Source organism: Hemitrygon akajei, chromosome 15, assembly GCF_048418815.1.
Source record: "Hemitrygon akajei chromosome 15, sHemAka1.3, whole genome shotgun sequence".
NCBI lineage: Eukaryota > Metazoa > Chordata > Chondrichthyes > Myliobatiformes > Dasyatidae > Hemitrygon > Hemitrygon akajei.
Genome location: NC_133138.1, coordinates 82,395,249 through 82,407,864, shown reverse-complemented (window position 1 = coordinate 82,407,864; position 12,616 = coordinate 82,395,249). Strand labels below are relative to the sequence as shown.

The 12,616-nt window shown below is 39.2% G+C and overlaps 1 protein-coding gene across 1 annotated transcript in view; it reads left to right on the top strand.

Moving 5' to 3' along the window:
• The window catches only part of LOC140739509 (dedicator of cytokinesis protein 2-like), a 651,201-nt gene that overhangs the window by 559,114 nt on the left and 79,471 nt on the right, over nt 1-12,616 (top strand). Inside the window, exons 37-38 of the mRNA XM_073067873.1 lie at nt 3,583-3,673; nt 8,332-8,451. Of these exons, the coding sequence (XP_072923974.1) occupies nt 3,583-3,673; nt 8,332-8,451 (211 nt within the window). The remainder of the gene's footprint in view (nt 1-3,582; nt 3,674-8,331; nt 8,452-12,616) is intronic.

Sequence of the window (12,616 nt, the reverse complement as noted above, 5' to 3'; positions counted from 1 at the left end):
CAAATATTTTGAGCACTGAACTTCTGAAGGAATCTGTTGGCCTTGGTAGATTTTAAAACTTATAAATTTAGATGGTTGAGTTAGATTTTGAGGATCAGTTGCATATATGACGCTTATATTCCCTTGGGTTTTTGATGGCCAAGCTGTGTTCCAGCTAAAAGCTTGTCAATTATTGGGTTGTGGTCCAGCAGATTTTGGGTCATCTAATGCTGCCTGGACATACAGAGTAAAATCAGCGAGTTTAGAATCACTGATATACAGGGAGATCTTGGCGTGCAACTTTCTAGCTCCCTGAAAATGGCCACACCGGTAGATAGGGCAGAAGCTTGCTTGCTTTCATAGGCAGTGGTATTGAGTATAAGAGTTCAGACATTGTATTGAAACTATAAAATACTTTGTTTAGGCCACACTTGGGATTTTGTGTACAGTTTTGGTCTCCACTCTATGGAAGGAATGTGATACCACTAGAGAGAATGCAGAAGACATTCATCGGATATTGCCTTTAATGGGAGATTTTATTTGCAGGTAGAGGTTGGATAAGCTGGAGCAAAGGAGGCTGAGTGGTGATCTTATTGAGATTTATAAAATTATGTGGGGCATAGAGAGCGAGGATAATCACAGTCTTTTTTTTCAAAGTCAGAGCAATGTTAAACTAGAGGAGTTACCTTAAGGTGAGAGAGGAAATATTTAAAGGAGATCTAAGAAATATCAAACAGAGGGTGGCGAGTATTGAACAAACTGCCAGATGAGAAGGAAGAATTTGGATAGGAAAGGAAGCAGGATATAACCAAATGCAGGAAAATGGAATTAGCGTCCATAGGTATTCCCATCAGCATGGACAAGTCAACTGAAGGGTCTGATTCCAGGTTGTATAACTCTATCAGCATCCAAATGAGGTTCAGCTATGAGGTTTAGTATCATAGGAACATAAGAAATAGGAGCAGGGGTAGTCCATCCAGCCCATCGAGACTGCCCTGCCATTCAATACGATCATGGCTGATCTGTCCATAAACTCAGCTCCACCTACCTGCCTTTTCCCTATAACCCTTAATTCCCCTACTATGTAAAAATCTATCTAACTGTATCTTAAGTATATTTAGTGAAGAGGCCTCAACTGCTTCCTTGGGCAGAGAATTCCACAGATTCACCACTCTCTGGCAAAAACAGTTTCTCCTAATCTCCGTCCTAAATCTTCTCCCTTGAATCTTGAGGCAATGTCCCCTAGTTCTAGTCTCACCTACCAATAGAAACAACTTTCTTACTTCTATCTTATCTATCCCTTTCAAAATTTTGTATGCTTCTTTAAGATCCTCTCTCATTCTTCTGAACTGCAGAGAGTATAGTCCCAGGTGATTTAATCTCTCCTAATAGGTTAACCCCTTCATCTCTGGAATCAAGCTGGTGAACCTCCTCTGCACTGTCTCCAAAGCCAGTATATCAGTCTTAAAGGATGTGAAATTTATTGTTTAGCAGCAGCAGTACATTGCAAATACATAAAAATGGTATCAATTACAAAATCAGTAAGAAGTACAAATAAAAGGAATAATGAGGTAATATTCATAGGTTCATGGACCATTCTTGAAGATGTCCTTAAGGGTGGTAATAGCTGAGTCTACAATTTTGCAAACTCTTGTGATCCTGTGCATTTGATCCTCCATACCAGGCTGATGCAAGCAGTCAGAATGGTCTCCACTGTACATCTATAGAAAGTTGGAAGAGTCTTTGATGGCACACCTAGTCTTCTGAAGTAGAGGCATCGGTGCATCTTCTTCATGAGTGCATCAATTTGTTGGACCCAGGACAGATCCTCAAGAGATATTGACCCCCAAGAACTTAAAGCTAGTCAACCTTTTTACCACTGACCCTGCAATGAGGACTGGTGCATGTTCTTACAAATTGCTTTCTGAAGTCCACAGCGAACTCCTTGGTCTTGATGACATAGAGTGTAAGATTGTTGTTATGACATCACTCAACCAATTGATGTACCTCACTCCTGTGCACCATCGCAATGCCTTTCTGACTCTATGATGTTAGGAGATGAGAGAGATGCAGCCTGGAATCATAAAAATATTGGTGGTGAAAGGGAAAACCAAGAAGATACAGGATAAAAGGAACATGCTAAACTATTCAAGTTTATGAACTTCTGTTATAAAATAGAAATGCAATGCTGCAGCCTCACTACTCTATGATCCCGAGTTCGATCCTGTCTGTATGGAGTTTGCATACTTTTCTTGTGACCATGCACGTTTCCTCCGGGTGCCACAGTTTCTTCACACATCCCAAGGGTAGTCATAGAGTTGGCTGTTGCAGTGTAAGTTGGTGGTAGAAGAACCACTAGGAATTGACGGGCATGTGAAAGAGAATAGGTTACCTGAAAGAAAGTGGGAAAATGGGATTTCCCTGAGAGCCAACATTCATTAGGTCAATTAGCCTTCTTCTACAGTATGACAAAATAGCAAACTATAAAATTGCTGGAAATGCTCAAATATTTAAGAAGCCTTTCTAGAGAGGAAGAAACTCCAAAACTAGTATTTAGATTATTGTGAACAGTTTTGGTCCCATATCTAAGAAAGGATGTGTTGAAGTTAGAGAGGACCCAGTGGAAATTTAGAAGGGTGATCCCAGGAATTGAAAAGTTAAAATATGAGGACCATTTGATGGTTTAGGGATCATCCTTAACCTCAGAATAGAAAGAAGTCCTTTAGAATAGAAATGAGGAGAAATTTCTTTAGCCAGAGGTTGGTGAACGTGTGAAATCATTGCCACAGGCAGCTGTGGAGGGGAGGCCAAGTCATTGGGTATATTTAAAGTGAAAGTTGACAGGCTCTTGATTGGTCAGGGTGTGAAAAATTATTGGGCAAATGCAGAAGATGGAGTTGAGAGGGAAACTAAATCAGTAATGAAGCAGATCCAATTGGCCAAATGGCCTAATTTTGCCCCTGTGTCTTACAGTTTAAAACACTGCTATTATTTCAGATTGATGTCTCTTCATAAGATTTGCAAAATGGTCATCAAACCAAGATGTTGGCTCTGTTTCTCTCTCCATAGATGCTGCTAACCTGTTGACTGTTTCCAGTATTGGCTGTTTTTATTTCAGATTTCCAGCATCCATGTTTTGTTGTTGTTTTGCTTTGTAAAACAGCAGATGTTAATACCATTTTGCAGAGACCTGGGGGCTTCCAGAATAAGCAATACATTAACTGAAAATCAAATGTAGTGATTTTATCATGAATGGTCTCAAGAAATTTATTTTATATTAGTTTCTTTGCCATTTTACTGAATACAGGAATCTATTTAAAATAAATGAGGGGAAGACGAGATGAGCTCATTAGGCCTTCACACATCAAGTTCAGTGACAGTAATTTCTAATCGTTAACAAGTCACTCTACTAAGCCCTATTACTAAATATTATCCTAGTCCTGCAACCTGTGGGAAAAATTATGTACACTAATGAATGTTATTTTGACAATGTTGATTATTGTAAACATCAAAATCATATAATTTATTAAATTTTTCTGAAGTGAATTACTGCTTAGTAATTATAGGGACAATATTGCTCAGAGTTTTGTTTGTGCTCTACAGATATCTGTACAAGCTTCGCGATCTGCACCTGGAATGTGAGAACTACACCGAGGCTGCGTACACACTGCTCTTGCACGCTAAGCTGCTCAAGGTTAGGAACATTCCTTGCAAATTACAACTTCATGGTACCCGCTGTAAAGATAGGAAAAGAGTCAAATATTATAATTAAATCAAGGTATAAAAATGAGTCGCGTACAGAGAAAGTGAGGAAGAGTATTCACTTAGGGCGCAAGAAGATCATTGCTGAATTCTTCAGCTCTGGTAATTAGCACTGAGCATGCAATATAAAGGTGTCAACACATCGTCGACAGCTATGCCAGAAGATGACTTTTTTCTTGTGACTATATAATGTACTAGCAACCTGACTCTAAATGTCGTGGAGAAAGAAACTGCAGAGATCCAAGGATCCAGATTTGGATAGCAGCATATATTTTGATTTTTGCACATCCCCCATTTGATTTAAACTGGTGCACAGAGGGAAATGGGCCACCTGGTGGTCATTTGACACCAGTGTCTTATGACTGTCAGCTCAGGAAGATTATTAAGGCCTTGTCTTCATCAGTGTTTTCAATGTCAGATGAAAACATCTGACAGTGACAGATGTGACAGAGTGACAGTGAAATGGTGATTCATACTGAATAAGTTAATATTCTTATAACTATCACCCATTTATGTTAATATCAATTATGATATCCATAAGATATTTAGCAAGTTTAACTTGATCCAGTGAAGGAATTGAATTGACTTTATTGACCCATTGATGTCAATAGGGGTGAGCCTGTCTCCATTCCTCCTGCAGTCCACAGCCAGCTCCTTTGTTTTTGCGACATTGAGGGAAAGGTTGTTTTCTTGACACCACTGTGTCAGGGTGATGACTTCCTCTCTGTAGGCTGCCTCATTATTATTTGTGATTAGGCCAATCAGTGTAGTATCATCAGCAAATTTAATTAGCAGATTGGAGCTGTGGATAGCATCAGAGTCATGGGTATACAGAGAATAAAGGAGGGGGCTTAGGTCACAGTCCTGAGGGGCTCCTGTCTTGAGGGTCAGAGGAACAGAGGTGAGGGAGCCCACTCTTACCACCTGCCGGTGATCTGACAGGATGTCCAGGATCCAGCTACATAAGGCAGGGCAGATGTAAGGAAGTTACTTTAGCTATTTTTTGTGTGTAAGCCCATATGATGCATCTTGGGCTCAGCCATTTAGAAAATCCTAGCTATTCCCATTCTAAACTCTGTACCAACACTTAACAGTGTATTACAAGCATGAAAAATGCTGCAGATGCTGGAAATCCAAAGCAACAGACAGAATGCTGGAGAACCTCAGCAGATCAAGCAGCATCTATGGATGTTTCGACCTGAAACATTGACTGTTTACATAGATGCTGCCTAAACTACTGATTCCTCCACTATTCTGTGTGTGTTGCATTCAACTGCTTATTAAATAATTTTAGGATGCTTGGCCCATAATAATATACGACTAATAGTAGCAAGCCAAACTTAATCTGACATTGATCTCCATTTTAACTGTAGCTCTTGCGGCTTTATTCAATATTCATTGACACTCTTCCCTGCAAAACTCTACTAATGTCATTGCAGAATCACAAACTGTCCCGTTAACCACAGATTTTCTTAGGGAAAGAATTCCAGGTTTCTGCCAACATTGGTATGAGATTTCTCTTCCCAGTTTTGCTAAAGAATGATATTGGTTTGTATTTATGCATACAATCACTCTGTGTGTTAGCAGACAATGCCTCCTGTACTCACTGAGGAACAAGGTCTTAACAACTTAATAACTAAACTATGTTGGATTTCCATGAGGTATTGTTCAGAAGTGTTCTATTTTTAACATGAACTTGTCTGTTATTTTTATCCTAAGTTTCATTGTACTTACACCATTGTCCACAGCCTTGGTTTATTAGGGAAATGTGATGTCTGGCCTTGATTACTATGAACATGAGCTTTATATGACATGGGATGTAAGGAAGCAGTGTTATATAGCAGTAGCTGCATGAAAGGTCAAATGGCCTGACAGAATTTTATTTGTTTCTGTAGTAGTTTGCTCTTGACTCTTCAAGAAACTCCTACCTAGTGCAAATCATTGAATGATGCCACTTTAAAGCTCTGCTATTGATTCACTGATGTACATAACAGAGAGCAAAATAAAGGAGGCCATTTGGCTTCCTTCTCTCAAGATACCAACCTTGTTCTCTTCCAGAAATAAAATCATAAGATATTGAAAATTCTCAGCAGGGTCAGGCAGCATCTAGGAAAAGAGGATCAGTTAATGCTGCAGCTCCAGAATAAAGGAAAAACATTTTAGTCTTCAGGGGAATAAAAGGTGGGGGAATGAGTGTCTCTGATGGGTGGGGCCAAATGAGGTAATCATAAACACAAGAGATTCTGCAGATGCTGGAATTCTAGAGCAACACACACAAAATGCTGGAGGAAGCCAGCAAGTCCAGCAGCATCTTTTGAAAAGATTTAGCAGTAAAGGTTTTGGGCTGATACACTTCTTCAGGACTAGAAAGGAAGGGGAACGACACCAGAATAAATTAATGTAGCAGTTATGAGTCAGTTATCAAATTATATCTTTTGTCAACATCACTTGGTTTGGGACATGCTTCACAGGACAGACTATACTAAATGGGAAAAAAAATCTGAGACAGAAAGATCAGTTGCTGAACAAGAAAGAAAAGACAAAGGCTAAAGTAGGAGATTTCAATATAGAGTTCAGAAGATTGCAATGTGCTCAGATGGAAGAGGAAATGTTGTTGCTGAAGCTTGTATTAACATCATTGTGACAGTGCGAGAAACCACAGACCAACAGCTCAAAACTGGGATGTTGAATAAATGTCATGAGTACCCAGGGTCTCTGCTGTGGACTGGTGGCATGTGCTTCATCTGCATAACCTCTGCAGGGACACAGACATCTTTAGGAATAATGTTGGAGAAAGTGTAATAGCTCTTTTCAAATCTACCTAATACTTAGAAAATAGAAAAGACATCTCAAAAAATGTGCCAATATTATAGATGTCTCCAAGGATTATGTTAATATTTATAGGTGCCTGTAGCTAAAATGTCAATGTTTACAGGGATATTTAAGAAGTTTGATTGAATTTACTGTAGAGGCCATGTAATTATTTCCCGTCTCTATTGTATTTTGTGCTGCGTGTGTTTTATTTTGGATTTCAGTATTTTGCCACGTGTTGGGGCGTGGTAGAAGTAAATGAGTATAGTCACGTATTTGCCCTTTGTGCTGTTAGTTTAGTTAGAGATAGAGACTAAGCAGAGGTTGGATATTTTTTATTGACTGCTTATTTCACTTTTTACACTAATTATGCTTGTTTCATTAGCTTTTATGGCAATATTAGGTCATTTGTCTTTGCTGGTTTTGTAATAAAGAATTGAATGTACCTTTTCTCAATTTGAAATTCAGTAGTTTGGAGGAGGCTCACACAATGTTATTTGCTTCACTCAGTCTCTCAGCAGTTTTGGTTTGTTTTTCAAATAGCTGCTACATTTACAGAGATCATCAGCGAACAGGACAGTATTTGCACTGGTGTCCAGGGAATGCTACAGAATTTGTGAGATGTCTAGGGAGTGTCAGTATTTCCAAGAATCCCCAAGGAGCGTGTCAGTATTTATGCAGTTCTCCTATGAATGTGTTAATACATACACAGAACATTCTCCAGGGAATGTATCAATATTTGCTGAGATTTTCAGGGAATGGGTCAGTATTTTTAGAGATCTCTGGAAACTGTGGCATTATGTATGGAGATCTTCAGGAAATTTGTCTGTATTTGTGCTGATTTTCAAAGCGTATTTCAGTATTAACAGTAATATACAGGGAATATATAAGTATGTACTGAAAAATCCATTTAATATGTCAGTACTTACATAGGTCGCCTTTCAAAGTGTCAGTGTTTATAGAGCCCTTATTTACAGGGCTCTTCAGGGAGTCTGTTAATATTCACAATGGTCTTCAGGAGTGTGTCATTACCTATAGATGGTTTCCTGAAAAGTATATTTTGGTTTATTAGTGGGTTTCTTGTTTTCAGATTTTCGCCAGTGTTTTAACCATCTATTTTTAATGTTCCTTTATTAAAATTCAGAAATTGGTTAATCATGAAATTACTAATAGTCGTGATTCTTACTTTAGCTGCCAAATGTGATTGGGTAAGAACAGTAAGTCCTTTATAGACTAAAAAAATGAAACATCTTGGAAACAATGGGATGAACACAGTGGGTTTGTCAGTGTTTAGTTTACACCAGATAGAGTAGCTGTTGAACTGAAGTTGTGCGATAAGCAGAATGAATGGGGTCAATTTTAGGATTATTTTAACAATATTAGTATTTCATGTTACTAATTTCATGATTTATGATTATTTTAACAATGTTACATTTGAAAAGAAATTTTAATTTATGGGAATGATGTTTAAATGTGTATAGGCAACAGGTAAACCATCAGGAGGGTAATGAGTAGGAAGAGTTAGTTGCACACTAGACTAAAGCACTAAATACTAATCTTTAGATATGGTACAATGTGGTGCTATGGTGCTGAAACATTTAACAAGCAATATTATCCTAAGAACAGCGCACTCTTGGCTGGAGCTGTTGTGTCGAAATCTAGAACTTGGGGAAAGAAAAATTAAAATGAAAAGGATTGTCACCCTCAACAAAAAAGACTTACAGGCAGTGGATTCAAGAGACATATGAGGACTGACCCAGTTTTTATTCTCTGCTTTAGTGGTCTGATGAGCAATGTACATCCCACGTTATGCCGAGAGATTTTCAGATTTCGCAAACGCAGCGTCAGCTGAAAGAGAGCCTGTACAAAACCATCATTAATTACTTTGACAAGGGAAAGGTGAGTGTAAGTGCTTGGGCTTGAAACTCCCCTGAGCAGTAAAAGTCGTTCTGTTTAATTCAAAGTTTGTAACCGTGAGGAATGTTATTGCTGCAAAATGAACCGCACCCCCATCTTGGACTCAAAGTCTCAAGCCCATGTCCTCTCCGGTTGGGAGAAGCATTGAAGTTGGGCTGGGTTTTCAAGCTTTCCCATTAAGCAGCATCCTATGTTATATGGATAAGTTCTATATTTCACTTCTACCAATGTGAATGTAATCAGAAGCAGTTTCATATGAAGCCTTCATCAATATGGGGACCTGGATTGAAAATGTGCTCTTTAATATTGAACAGGGAACTATATTGGACTTGCCCTTGCTCTACCAGTGATGTTGTTTCCACAGCTGCTTGTTTTGTGCAAGTAGTCTCAAGTATTTTGTAATGGTGACCACAGCACCACAAAATTATTGCAAAACAAAACCCTCTGCTTTATTAACCTTCTTTTGCAGAGTGAAGTTGTTGGTGACACAGTGGTGACACAATTTGTGCTACTGCCTCATGACTCTGGGGAGCCCAGTTTGATCCTGGTCTTTGGAACAGTCCGTGGGGAGATGAGGCATAATCCCTATGATAGTGTTGGCTTTCCCAGGTTACCTGCCAAATTTTATCAGGTTTTCCCATGGTTGCCTGTTGTAAATTATCCCCAGTTTAAGTCAGTGTGCGGAAAGTTAATTGGGAGTTCATGTGACAGAATAAGTTTCAGGAAAGCAAATGGGAAAAGAGGATTGATAGGCTGTTTTGAAACCTGGTGAAGACTCAGAGGGGCAATGAGTCCCCTTTTGGGTTGTAAGAAAATATGAATTTTGCAATCCTTTCCTTGTTTGGCCTCAACTTCAGAACCACCAATGCCATTTTCTTTTAAGTGCCCTCTGAAAATGGCTATTCAGTTCAAAGATATTCAGGGATAGATAATAAATGCTGGCACATTGAGAATGTCCAGATTGCAAAAAAAGAATATAACCAAACATTGTTTGTTGGCCTCGGTTGTGCTTCCAATCAGTTTCTTCATTCAGATGTCCAGCAGGGTGGAACACATGCCACTGTATTCTTCACTGTAACTAACACATACACAAATAATTTAAATTACAAGGACAAGTCAACTGAAGGGTCTGATTCCTACATTTACACACTTAGTCCAGCGATCGTGGAGCATACGCATCTTGGACCTCCAGAAAGTGTCCACGGCATGGGTGATTGATAAGTTTGTAGCCTAAGGTAGAAGGAGATGAGTTATTAACTTCAAACTTTCTGCATAATCACTCAAAGAGTTGAACTGCATGTGCATGTAACGAGAGCTGTATAACTCATCTTCTTCTACCTTCGGCCACGAACTTATCAATCACCCCTGCTTTGACACTTTCCGCTGGACTAAGTGTGTAAATGTAGGAGGGGACTATGTTGAAAAATAAATGTGCTAGGTTTTCTAAAATTGACTCCTTCTACCTTAGGCCATGAACTTATCAATCACCCCTCGTATGTCTTCACTATGAACATTTCAAAGAAAACAAAGACATTTTGTTCCTCTGAAGATTTTCCTTTAAGGCCTTATGAAGGTTTTATTAGTTATAGTGGCAGCCATTTGATTTACAAAAGGCAGCCAGAAAAATTGCTTTAGTGTAATCTACTAAATTGTGGAAGGTTATCAAGAATACAAGAGAACTTAACAGCTCTTCTTCAACCAGGGCCACAGGATGTTGGTTTAGTGTCTGACCTGAAAGACTGTCGGGCAGCGGACACAGTGACTTTCTCAGTGCTGCTGTACCCTCAGAATGGATAAGCACAGGGATCACTGCCCTTGGGGTTCTGATATAACTATGCTACTAATCAGACAAGCTGGAATTGTATTTCTACCTGCTTTTGTTCAATACATGGAAATGCTTCTGTTTTTATAAGCAATCTTGCTATTCTGTTCCTATTGATTTTTCCATGTTGCTTAGTATCAGTTTATATACAGTCTCTCTATTCATCGTTGCATCCTCTACGTGAGACAGGAAAGGAGAGAAGAAATTTCTGGTTGGAGTGAGTTAATTCTTGAAACTGTTGACATAGCTAAAAGAGACACAAGCCAGTCACTAGGTGGAGAAGACAAAGCAAAAAAAAGGAAAATTTTATAATGCACTCTTTTGGATCCAACATGCACCAATCCTTGCACAATTCAGGACAATATATGCCAATCAGGATGGCTAAGACAATTTTGCCAACATATGCCAGCCAGCATGGGTGATACATTTCTGGACAAAACATATGCCAAACAGCATGGTTAATACAATCTTGCATCCGACATGTGCCTGCCAATAAGAGTGATACAATTCTGTGCCCAGCATGTGCCAGTCAGCATGAGTGATGCAATTAGGCCTCTCGGCAGTAAGTTCAACTTGATCTAAGCACTAAGGACTACTAGTCTTGGCAGCCATGACCTTGCACATGCATGAAAATGCAATGCATATAGTCAAGCAATAAATCCACTTTGCAGTTACAGTCATGGGAAAACTTTCAGGCCAAAAAATAAATGGACAGGCCAAAGCAGCAAATTACATAGCTGTTATTACAAAAAATGAAAGCAATAAAATATAATAAAAAAGTCTTGGAAGAGTCACCTCAGCAATCTCAGAACCAAAATGACTTGACAGTCAATTAAAAATGTTTGTAATGCAATCACTTATAAGTTGTATTCAATTCAGCAACCAAATTATAAATCAGTAAGGTCTCACGAAGTGTAATAATGTGATGATGAGATAACCTACTTTTAACGACGTGTATTGAGAGATGAATATTGATTAGTGTACCAGGGAGATTTCCTTCTCCCTTTTCTTGTTTTTTCCTTATTGTTCTTTAGGAGCCTTTACACCTACTTCAGAGGGCTGTTAAGGGCATAGTTTAACACAGAACATAGAACAGTACAGCACAACAACAGGTTCTTTCACGCATGATATCTACTCCAAACATAATGCCAAATATCTAAGGAGATACAAGAGACTGCAGATGATAGAACCTGGAGCAACACACAAACTGCTGGAGGAACTCAGTGGGTCAGGCAGCATCCATGGAGGGAAATAGACAGCCAACATGTTGTGCAATGTTGATCTTCCTTTTCCTTCCGTTGATTCTGTCTGAACTGTTCAGGTTTTCCAGTGCATTGCATGTAAAGTAGATTTCTTCAGTGTCCATGATCTAGATCATCTCAATCCCTGCATATTCCTTTGTCTATCTAACAGCCTCTTAAGCACCACTTGTGTATCTTCTTCCGTCCCTACCACTGTCACCCTGTTCCACGCATCTCCTTTCAACACAGTTTACATGCATGTCCTCCAGTAATTGATATTTCGATTGGGAGAAAGTTTCTGACTGTTCATCCTGTCTAAGCTCTCATCATTTTAGAACTTTAATCAGGCCTCCCCTCAGCCTTGAATGCTCTAGAGGAAACAATTCAACGCATCCAGCCTCTCCTTATGGTTTTACTCTCTAATGCAGCTGCATGCCAGTAAACCTCTTCTCCCTTTCCAAAGCCTCCACATCCTCCCTCCAATGGGTGATGAGAATTGCGCACAATACTCCAAGTGCAGACTAACCAATGTTTTATTGAGCTCTAATATGACTTCCTTACTCTTATACTCAATGCCCCTTCTTTAATATCACCTCTGAAAGACATCACCTCCTGTAGGGCATCATTCCATTGGTCATCAGTACTCTGGAGTGAGAGCTTGTATTTTTGGAATTACCTCCTCCATCTCCTGATTCCTCGTGCACTCTTCAACTCTTTATTATATATCTCCAACTATCTCCCAGCCTGCCCAAAACGGACATTGGCAGGGAGTTCTCTTTTTCCACTGCCCTACTCTTCCTCAATTGAGGTACAACTAACCTCCACAAAATGAAGAGCTATTTGACAACATACAAAGTGAAAATGGAGAATGAGTTGTAGACTCACAATGCTGGACATTGTACGTCCCAAAACCCACTTTTAATCTGAAAGTAGGCTCTTCATTAGTCAGAAGTAGGTTCAATCCCAAATATATGAGGTGAAAAGATAGAGCAAAAGTGGTAAGAGGAAGTGGGATGGTTTACTAAAGTATACATCCACCAGTCCTCCATTAAATCACTCTACCTGGAATGGTCACAGCCCAGTG